The 11274-nt window shown below is 38.4% G+C and overlaps 1 protein-coding gene across 1 annotated transcript; it reads right to left on the reverse strand.

The window, feature by feature from the left end:
• Positions 1-852: 852 nt before the first annotated feature.
• LOC139142678 (uncharacterized) lies at positions 853-4996 on the reverse strand. The gene is made up of 2 exons (XM_070712737.1): positions 4420-4996; positions 853-3388 (listed from the first exon to the last, which is right to left on the reverse strand). Exons 1-2 carry the CDS (start codon positions 4994-4996, stop codon positions 3294-3296), a joined length of 672 nt encoding a protein of 223 aa, XP_070568838.1. The 3' UTR covers positions 853-3293.
• Between the last annotated feature and the right edge of the window lie 6278 nt (positions 4997-11274).

Below are 11274 nucleotides of genomic sequence, written 5' to 3' on the forward strand. Positions count from 1 at the left end.
TGCCCGGGTTCTATTGTTGATTTTTCATCTGCATTTAATACTATTCAGCCGCACATCTTATGGTGAATTATTGTCTCATTTTAACATTCATCCTAAGATTGTCGGTTGGGTTTTGGATTTCTTAACTGGGAGATCACAACATGTTCGAGTGAACGGCACTTTTTCTGATGTATGTATCTCATCTACTGGCTCACCGCAAGGTTGTGTACTGTCACCACTTCTGTATATTCTATATACCGATGATTGCAGAAGTCACCATGATGATAGATTTATAATTAAGTTCGCAGATGACTCTGCCATAATCAGTCTACTCCATAATCATGAAAGAAATCATGGGCCAGTGGTTGATGACTTTGTAAAGTGGTGTAAAAGTTCTTTCCTCGAACTTAACATTGATAAGACATTTCGGAAATTAATTTTTTTTCGGAAATTAATTTCCGAAAACAATGTCTTAGTAATCAATTTTCCTAACGATTGTAAATACTTTGTTTCATACTATATTATTTCATACCAAATTGTAACTTTTCTTGTGTAATGTAACTCTTTGCAATGGGGCCGGAGGCCTTGAAATGCAAATAAAACATCACATCACTCCAGTATGCATGCATGCAACATTGATAAGACCAAAGATTTGTGTATAGATTTCAGGAAAGACGCACCATTAGCTGATGTAACAATTATTAATGGTAAAGAAGTGGAAATTGTTGAGAAATACAATTATCTGGGTTCTATTTTGGATAATAAGCTGCGATGGGAGGATAACATTAATATGATATTATGTAAATGCCAGCAGCGTCTGTTCTTCTTGAGGAAATTGAGTTTCTTCAAAGTTGACAGAAGCTTTTTTACAGATCATGTATTGAAAGTGTCTTAAGTTTTTCACTCATTTGCTGGTTCGGAAACCTCACTGTACAGTGCAAGAACAAACTTGGTAGAATAGTAAACATCTGTAGTAAAATAATTGGAGTACAACAAACTAGTCTCAGTACATTGTATAAAAAACAAGTTTTACACAAAGCCAATTCTATAGTCAGGAATCATCACCACCCACTTTACAAGGAATTCAATATTTTACCATCTCGCCGGCGTTATAGGGTTCCAATAACTAGAACAAATAGATCAAAACATTCGTTCATTCCCTGTGCAATTTCTGTACTGAATCAAAACAGAAACGACTAGTCATCTCTGCTTTTATATAATGTGTTTTAACGTCACTGACCTTTTTTAAATATTTTATACATGTCTTATCTGTGTAACTTTTTGACTTGTCCGCTGTCGTACAAAGAATTGCCCATGTTTTGGGATAATAAAGAGCTATTGTATGTTGTATGTTGTAAAGTCAAATCTTTTTTCCATGGCTCAATACAAACCTTCGTAAAATTTGACCCCCTTCTAATCATTGATTGTAAAATTTGACTCCCTTAAAAACGATTTCGTAAAAGTCAACCCCCTGATTTCCACCGAGCTCCTCCCTGGTTAAAAACAAATGCTCCCTAATCAAGCGTCTATAAATACACAGATTTAGCTTGGTTTGTATCGAAGAAAAAATCATACATGAACGATCTAGGCCTATAGTGAATGAACATTATCACAGAACAAATACATGAACAGTGAAGGAGAAAAAGTAAATCTTTACGAAACCAGTGCTAACATAAGACACCCTTGGTTGGTAGTATAATGCTTTATAAGCAATATACTAGTCCAGCGTATTAAAATTATATAAACAATAGCATTACAACAACAACAAACTGTGCTGAGCCCTACACACGTTAAACCCTGTCCTAACCCCTGGGGACGGATATTTTCGCTAGCCCCTAAGCTAGAAGTCATAGAGGTGGTGAACCCTATTCATATAAAGTAGGGATAGCGGAACAAATACAAATATACGCACGCGTGTTTAGCACCCACACGGTCAAGGTTATGTTATGGATCTTTCGGACGAAAGGAGCCTAGCGACCTCTAAAATTTCATGCGATTTTCAAATAATGATTTCATACACATCTTCAGATAAGAATTTCATACGTGATCATGACCTGAAGCGACCCTCTTCAAATAAAACAAACTCACGATATTATACAAACGAGAGCCTTGTTTCCTTGTTACTACTGATCAGGGAAAGTGTGAAATATTTAAAGATCGGGCAATCATCGGAAAGGCGAAAACAATCCATTGGTCAAACTTCGCCAATTGCGCATTATGATTTGTCTATTATCCAGCAAGTGCGCGTAATAAATGACGTCATCATAGAAATGATTATATGTGTCAAAGGTGGCCACTGAGAGCGATGTAACTATCATTTCAAATTTACCCAACTCATATATTTCTGAATTCCTTGTGGCAAAATATCTTTTTATCATTTAATAAGACTAACATATTTTACGATGGGTTATGCACAGTGGGCAAACGGTCGGTGACGATAGGATCAGACTTGGCGACTCAGCGTGAGGAATTCAGGACTAATTTTAAATAAAGTCACTGTATATCATGGGTATTGTATTCAACGACGTTAACACGAAAATGGCTTCAACTTTTGAAAAATTTTCTAGAATTGTTTTCGTGAAACAGACATATTTTCTCATTATTCTCCAGACCTGAAACAAATTGAAACACTTACCATCACAGTGCATTTTGTAGAATATGCAAATGCATTCTACTCTAGACCAAACTTCTATTTTCAATAACAATATACCGTTTCAGTCGTTTTCGATAACAACGTACATCATTCCAATCAATCACTGATGACATATCCAATTAAGCCATTCTATTCTATATAATATTTCGAATTGAGGGAGAAACTGTTTTAACAGAAAGAACGAAAATACTGGTGTATAAAGTTACAGTTCAGCTTATGAAGGTTGAGAGTCATATATTTTACTCACATATTTTACACTCATATTACTTCGCTACTTTAATGTGTAAAAATATGATAGTAATTTCACAGGGGTGGTTGACGACTGCATCGTACTTGTTTCACATGACGTTGTCTGGGTATATCAGGTGGCCGTTAAATGTGGTATAGTTGTTCATAATGTTACCGTAGAGGGCGAAGTGTTCGGAGGGTCCTAGCAAGAGCCACACCCTGTCTCCTCTTTTGAGATGAAGCATGGCACTCTGGGTCTGCATCACTTTGCGGTCACTAGCGTCGGTCATCATGGAGATAACTGGCTCTTCGTTCAACATCAAAGAGAGGCCGATGTACTTGTGGTCGTAGGTTCGCATAGTGAAGGAGAAGTAATAGATGCCTGGAATGGGAGTGACAAATACACCCTTTTCTGCGTTGAAGCCTTCGCCCTTCATAACGTTTGCTTGTGGAATGTTACTACTTGTGATTTGCCTTTTTTCCCTAGCAACGTCTGTGTTCGGGATGCTGAAAATGAGCACTTTTTTGCTGTGAAGAAGAAATGAGCGACATTTAGGAATGTAGAGTGAGAGTAATATCTATTTCGGTATAAAATTGACGCTTGATAAACAACGATGATTTACTACCTTTCTGATTTGATCAGATTAGCGCGCGAAAATATTGACCTTGTGTCGTTCGCTAGCTTATAGCCCTGGTGCACTGCGATAGACAACTGCGTCTTTATCGTAGAAATGTTGTGACTTATTGCTTTCACAATCTGGCACTCACAGTAGCAAAAGTGAAAATCATAACTCGTGCCAAGAAATTTCCGAACAAATTTTCACTTGCTTTGGCCATTTCCAATTCAAGAGAAGTAGTGTACTGACCATTATTACGTTTTCGACTATTATTCAATTTTTATCATTTCAACTCGACCGACTCCACAAGATAAGTTTGCTCATACGATTTTCAAAACCGCCCACCATCATTTAGAAGGCATATGTCAATGTTGCATCTTGCATATTCATGGAGTTTCCGAGTACAAGCTATACAAGTGAATCAGTGTTGACAAAAATCCTCTCTCCTATCTGCATAGATTCAATATCGCTTTGAACACCACTAGCAATGCCTACATATTGTATTGAAATTCTACTGTTTGCCTGGAATGTGCTTTCTGCACTGAGATGCTTTATAACAGATTTAACAGAAAAACAGTGATCTTGTACATTTTAGCATATCTTCCACCGTCCATCCATCTATCGTTCCATCCATTCAACAATCCATCCATTCAACCATACATACATACATACATACATACATACATACCATACATACATACATACATACATACATACATACATACATACATACATACATACATACATACATACATACATACATACATACATACATACATACAAGGGGAAAAAACAGTTGAAACGCACGCATGAAATCCATTTTCGCATTTAACTTCATTACATGTTTTCAAATTCAAACAAGATTATAACTTTTAGATCAGTGTGTATTTTAAATACAAACCACTCAAATTTGTTACTATTGAAATAGATATCTTTACTTACACATCATTGTCAAATCCATAGCTGTTTCTTTCAAGATCGATTCTTCCATTGCCATTGGCTCCCTTCTGAAACGCCGTAGAACGGATCTTCTGACGAGCCTCTCTGAAGGCATTGCCTCTGCTGTGACGTTCAGCATGTTTTCGATCATTCTAAGTTTCATCATGTCACGGTCTATGCTAGAAGGATCGGGGGTAGACTCTGCGATGTTTGGCATAATTTCCCGTATTTCGTGTTCACTGAGCTTCATTGTCCAGTCTTCCATGCCATCGTCTGTTTTGTTCAACAAAGGAGCACCCTCACACGAGCAAGACTTCTCAATCTCCTCCTTCATCTCCGAAATGGCTCGGTTGTGCTCGTCTTCACCTCGTGACATTCTGTCAATTGTATCAAGGGCTCTGTTCAGAAGATCCTCCATTTTCAAAACTTTTGCTTCCAGATGGTTCAAACGATTAACCATATTCTCGGTTAATCGGTCATGAGTTGTTGGCTTTTCGTAGCCATGCGTTGTTGGTACACTTGTCGATGTTATCTGAATCGAGATTTGGTTAGGCGACTCTGCGTTGGAAACGCATTCCATCGAGAGTACGACCACAGGGCCTCATAAGTGCCTATTTAAGTCAATATTACAGCGTTTTTCTTTCTTTTTCAATGTTACAAATAATCCAGCTGAAGAGCACAACACTTGTGTAGCTGTCTTTTCTGTAGCGTGTATTGGCATGTATAGTGCGTCCTCGTAAATGTGACCTTTAGTTCCGTGACCTCTAGGCCCGGCTCTAGCCATGCCATGCCTACTTCCTGCCCTGCCCTCGCTATGCTTACTGTATAGTACAGTAAACACAGCGACGTCTGTACAGGTGGCCAGAAGGCATGGCCAGAGGAATTGGCTAGAGGTCACGGAACTAAAGGTCGTATTTACATATGATCATATTCCCCGTTGAGGGCGCACTATACATGCCAATACAAGCTACACAAAAGACAGCTACACAAATGTTGTGCTCTTCAGCTTTATTTGTAACATTGAAAAAGAAAGAAAAACGCTGTAATATTGACTTAAATAGGCACTTATGAGCCCCTGTGGTACGACCAGCTGAACAGCTACTAAAAGGCATACAAACGTCATTTTGATACTAGCCCCTTGTATTCTTGAGTTCACGAGCAGCGTTTGCTGAGAAAGTGCCTCTGTAGCTCAAAGCACCTGAATTTATACAAGGAAAAAACATCCGGCCGGGAGGGGGCGGGTAAGTATTTTGCTCATCTGCCACAAGCTGAGTCAGTCATGGTAACCGCAACTGATAAATATTCGTTTTTCCGTTTATATACATTTATACATTCTGGGTACACGAGACTTTTTCAAAGAAAGCGATGAGATGCGTTGATGGCAAAACCAATCAACATGTCTACACGCTATACTCACATGGGCAAATGCATTAAATGCCAGGGGTCACTCGCATATTTCTGTGAACTGGGATCTGAAGGTAGAAAGTTCAGACGTCTAGCTGTGCCTCTTTTAGAGGGTACATCAAAAACATATCTTTATTATTTTTCACAGGAACAAGTGTATATTCTTTTTGTCGTCCAGTAATTTGATGTGGTATTCTTCAATTTTTAATGTGGAAAGACTCACTTTTACGAAGAAGACTTATGCGAGATGAACTAGGAAGGCCAAAGCTTATCATATTGTCACTGGCTGAGCGGATCTTGAGCAAACTAGGGAGTCTGATTTTCCCTGGTCATTGTCATATGCCCTTAAATAAAGTCTGAACATGGCATGGATCGGTAAGACGTCATCACGTTGCAAACAGCGCGATCGTATTACAAACTAATCGGTGTATGATCCTGGTTCAAAGTAGATGTATGTCAAATTGGTGTCTCTTTTCTGCAGCAAGGGATCGAAGCAAGGAAAGACAGCTACTCTTCTACGAAATGTGTCAGTCAGGAAATGCCCCTTTTTCCGATAAACTCCCTTGCGCGACTATTATTCAAAGCTCTGTCTGCTGTAAGTTTTGATGTAATTTCCAATTTTGGTCCGTTTTGTTTTACTTGACCCAAAGCATGGCGAGATATGCAATATTCAGCTTGTCAACTCAGCCCGTAGATGTTGAGACTATATTTTTATTGTTGCAGTGAATTCTGTTCCGGGCTAGATTCAAATGTAAACGATAGTGATGAATTCTGCACGCATAGACGCTGTTTTTGTGAGTTAAATAGTTTGACAGGTGTTTCAACGTACTTTCAGGAGTAGTACAAGAACTTCCCATTGCTATTCAAACAAAAAAATAAGTGAAGAAAATCATCAAAAGTTACTGGCCTTTTAAAAGTTGAGACACGGTGTCGGGAGGCTCGTAGCTTTTATATTCTGAAAAGTCAACTCCACCGTCAAGCGTCATATAAGGGAAAGGAACTGCTCTTGTGCGAGTTTCTTGTTTACAAACAATGTATTTCATGCATGATACTAGATGAACGTATCATCATAGCTGCAACATTTAAATTAGATTATGGCAGACGTGTTTTAACATTCATCAATCACCATCGTACCTTAGATACAGTGTTTACATTGATCATATGGGTCCCATACGACCTTTGAGCGCAGTTCCAACGACTCTATCCCTTTAATTGAAAATTTTAAAGCTTCATCGTATTCATAACCGAAACGGCAATAAAACATTAAGATAGTCACAATCATTGCACTGGGAGTTAAAGCTAGAAAATGATAACAGATATGGCTGGTTGTCATGACTATGGCGGCTCTTGTCGCCATATTGCAAGGCCTGTTGTTCGTTCTCATTAGGAACCTGTCCGGCCTCGTTATCGCTGATTGGTTCGGATGTAAGATATCGCACCAACTCTGATCAACTTTATTGCTATTCAAGTTGCTTACAATGTTTCCATGTGGACTGCATTGTCTGTTTACCATCCAATACAAGGAGTTGGTGCAGATATGCCACATTGTTGATACTGTCTGCTTTGCCCCTCGATGATTTGTGTTGACTTTTGACCTGGCCTGGCTTTGGAGACCCTCCAACTGATTATCGACGAGAAATTGAATACCCACATAGTAACTGCAAATTGTCGTCAATAAACTCTTCATGATTCAGAGTACGTGACTTGGCGTACACACCAACAGGCCTACAAGTGTTTTGAAGAAACCAGCCTGTTACGATTTCGTACCGAAAATTTGTTTACGCGTTTTACGAAATGAAATTATTGTGGGGTACTCTGGATTTAAGTCGGGTACTCTGGATTTAAACCCCTTCCCCAAGGAGATCAACTCTGTGGTTTCAATTATTTCTGTGAACGAGAGAAATCGAAGTGGGTTGTCCATGCTTGTGTCGAGGATGGGTGTACCATCTGAGGGTATTATATAGTTCATCAAACCCTGGGCACATGTGCTGTGTAATTTCACTCATTTATCAGAAATCAGTTGAAGGTATTCAAATAGACATCTGCCTTATCAAATATTTCAACCTTGGTCACGTCGCTGATCGTGACAAAGATGTAGAAATGCAGATACGATCTTGAATAATCTGATAGTTGGCCTCTATAGCTGACTATGGCCCTGGGGTGAAAAACTAGACCCTTCAAAAGTGTGTTCAAGAAAAAGAGTGACCCTCCCAAATTCTCGTGCACAAAAACAGCGGCCCTCCTCCAGATGTCACAGTCCGTATCAATAATATCTTAATTGAATTATAATTTCTCACTTGAACTTTAAACTTTCAAAAAATCCTTTTTGAACCTTACAAATAATCACGTAGATGAAATTTCAATATCATATTTGTTTTTCAGATCTGCTCTTTCAAACATAATATTCTCATCACGTACATTTATATCAATTTTCAAACTTTTATAAAAGCTAAGATTAGCTAGTTTTGTATGGTAAAAAAAATATTCAAAGTTTCCTCACAGACCACAATGTGTAGAGAATCAACATGTTTTGTGAAATTCCAAAATCAAATTTCTAGCACACACAGCTTGTAATCACCCTAGTCTGATCAAGTACATTAATATCAATAATCAAGCATCTATAAATACACAGATTTAGCTAGTTTTGTATTTAAAAAAAATGATTCATAGTCTCCTCATGCACTGCAATGTACAGTGATTCAACATTTCGGTGAAATTCCAAAATCAAATTTCTTGCACACACACGCCCCTGTAACCACCTGGGGGCATCTGAGGTGACATTTAGCTGAGACTGAAACAGTACTTTTGTTGTGTGTCGTAGACGTGGCTCACATACAACAAAACAAACAAACATGATTTTGTTTTGTTTGTATTATTTATGACACACATATGGTTTTATTTGCATTGAAGATTTAACATTTAATCTTAAATCACCTGCAGTCTGCTCATTTCATTGCTCATTCCCAAAATCTCAAAATCAGGATGGAAAATTAAAAATACAGACAGTAATCTAATAAAAAACACATCGCTTTTGTTAAAAAAACATCGGTAAGATAATTCACTGTAACAGTGTTCGCATTTACGCAAAAAAATGCGTATATAGAAAACTCATAACAATTAAAAAAATGCGTAGAGAGTCGATCCAATTCGTAATAACATTACGCATTGGATTGTTATGAGTTATAATACGCAAACGATAATAGTAAAATGTTTGCGAAAGCACTCTCCGCGACTGAGCTTAGGCGACAACCAGACGAGATGAGTGCCCGCTTGACATTAAATTTGTTGCAACATTTCTGTCAATCACTCATTTTGTGTGGAAAGTTTCGGATTCTCTGGGTGTAGTCTGAAAAATTGGCATCGTTGCTCAGAGGCACGTTATCATGTCAGCTGTGCCTATGAACTTACTACGTTGCTAATTTTCAGGCGAGCGATAGTTTCTGAAACTTATGACACAAAGTGAGTGATTGACAGAAATGTTGCAATAAATTAGGTAGCATGCGCCTCGAAAGTGAAAGACTTAAACTTTTGCTTAAACTTTCCTCAAAAAATATTTCAACCATTCTCTTTCAAAATCAAGAATAAAAATAGGGGGTCACCGTGCAAATTGTGGAACTAGAGAAACAAATAACCCACGATTTAACGATTTTTGAAATTCAAAATGGCCGCCATTCCTGTGTTAACTCTATGGGAAAAAATAAAATTTTAGATTTTCGAAAACTAAGGCGGTGAAAGTTTTTCTTTCTCCAAGAGCTTTAAAATGAGCCCCCACATGTGGTAGATCAGAAAAAAATTGTAGAAGTTTGAGACCCCAAATATTTGTCCCCGAGGCGCGTTCTACCTTAAATGCAAATCATGCGCGATCATCGCGTCTCGCTGTCCCCAAATTTGATCAAGGCAGATGCAGCATGGCGTCGGAAGGAAACAACTCTATTTTCTTTCAAATTTGCTCCACGAGTCCGTAAAAAAAATACGATTCAGAGGGTCCATCGAAAGACATTATCAGGCAACCCAACATGGAGAACATGGAAAGGTACAGTGAAATTGAACCCATGCCGGAATCCACGACGTATAACAACAGGGGATCAGCGCCACAGTGAAGCCGTGAGGCGTGACGATGATGCGCCGGTCGGCAACGGTCGGCAACACACATGCCTGTGACCGTGGATTCTAGTACGTAAAAATAATCAATGAAAAAAAAATACCCATTCAAATAAACAGTTGGTTCTAAAAACATCAGTTCTAGCTCATTGTTTTTAAATCTAGAAAATGCGTCGGTATTGCTCTGAGAATAACTTGATTTGTTGAGAAGATCATACTCGTAGTGACGTTGGCAGCCAGCGCGGCGGCGGAAAACTATCTGCAGTCTCATGAACTTCGAATCGTCGATTAAAATCACATCTTTTCGGCGCTTTTCTCTCACAAATTCAGCGAAATTGAAGTTTTTCATACATAAACTAAATGTATTGTTGGAATCAAGTATACCTTTCGAACGGGCTTTCTTCGGGAAAAAATATTCCATCGGCAAGGTGCCAGTGGCCGACGCCACATTTCTTTTTGACGCCATCGTTAAAAATGAGCTAAGATGGCCTTCTTGGTCTTTTGGCCAGAGGTCTATTTATCTTTGTTTGTGTACCGTCTATTTACTGTCTGTTCTGTGCTGTTTTGTGTCTATGTTTACAACTATTGTCTTACGAATTCCGACCTAGTGTTATTGGACTATGGATTGGTATGATTGCGATTATTTTCATACTAATCAAACCAATTGCACTGCTCGTAACAAATTAAAGACAACACCATAGGCGCGTCCATCAGCCAATCACACTATTTAACAAATAAAAGATCGGGCTCAAAAAGCCACAAACGGGTATTTAGAAACTGTTTTATGTTTGTGCAGTGCCATGCGGGGAAAGGGGTCGCGAAACTGCTGATCGTACGCGTGCCTTCTAACAGCTGGTAGTGCAATCCCGAAATTACATGTCTATAAAATAATCCAATTACGTTAAAAGTAGCCGGGAAAAAATGCAAAACAGCTGGCTTATTTACCCGGCACCCGGTTTCTAAGGACAACACTGATAATCAAAAGTCGATAAATACACAGATTTAGCTAGTTTTGTATTTCAAAATATTCATGGCTTCCTCATAGACTACAATGTATGGTGAATCAAGCAACATTTTGGTTAAATTCCAAAGTTAAATCTTTTTTCCATAACTCCATACAGACCTTCATAAAATCTGACCCCCTCTAATCATTGATTGTAAAATTTGACCCCCTTAAAAATGGTTTCGTAAAAGTCAAGCCCCAGATTTCCACCGACTCCTCCTCCAACTGTAAAAACGAATGCTCCCCAATCAAGAATCTATAAATACACAGATTTAGCTTGGTTTGTTTACTTGGTTTGTATCGAAAGAAAAAAATCATACGTGAATGATGTATAGTGAATGAACATTATC

The sequence above is a fragment of the Ptychodera flava genome, chromosome 10, assembly GCF_041260155.1.
Source record: "Ptychodera flava strain L36383 chromosome 10, AS_Pfla_20210202, whole genome shotgun sequence".
Taxonomy (NCBI): domain Eukaryota; kingdom Metazoa; phylum Hemichordata; class Enteropneusta; family Ptychoderidae; genus Ptychodera; species Ptychodera flava.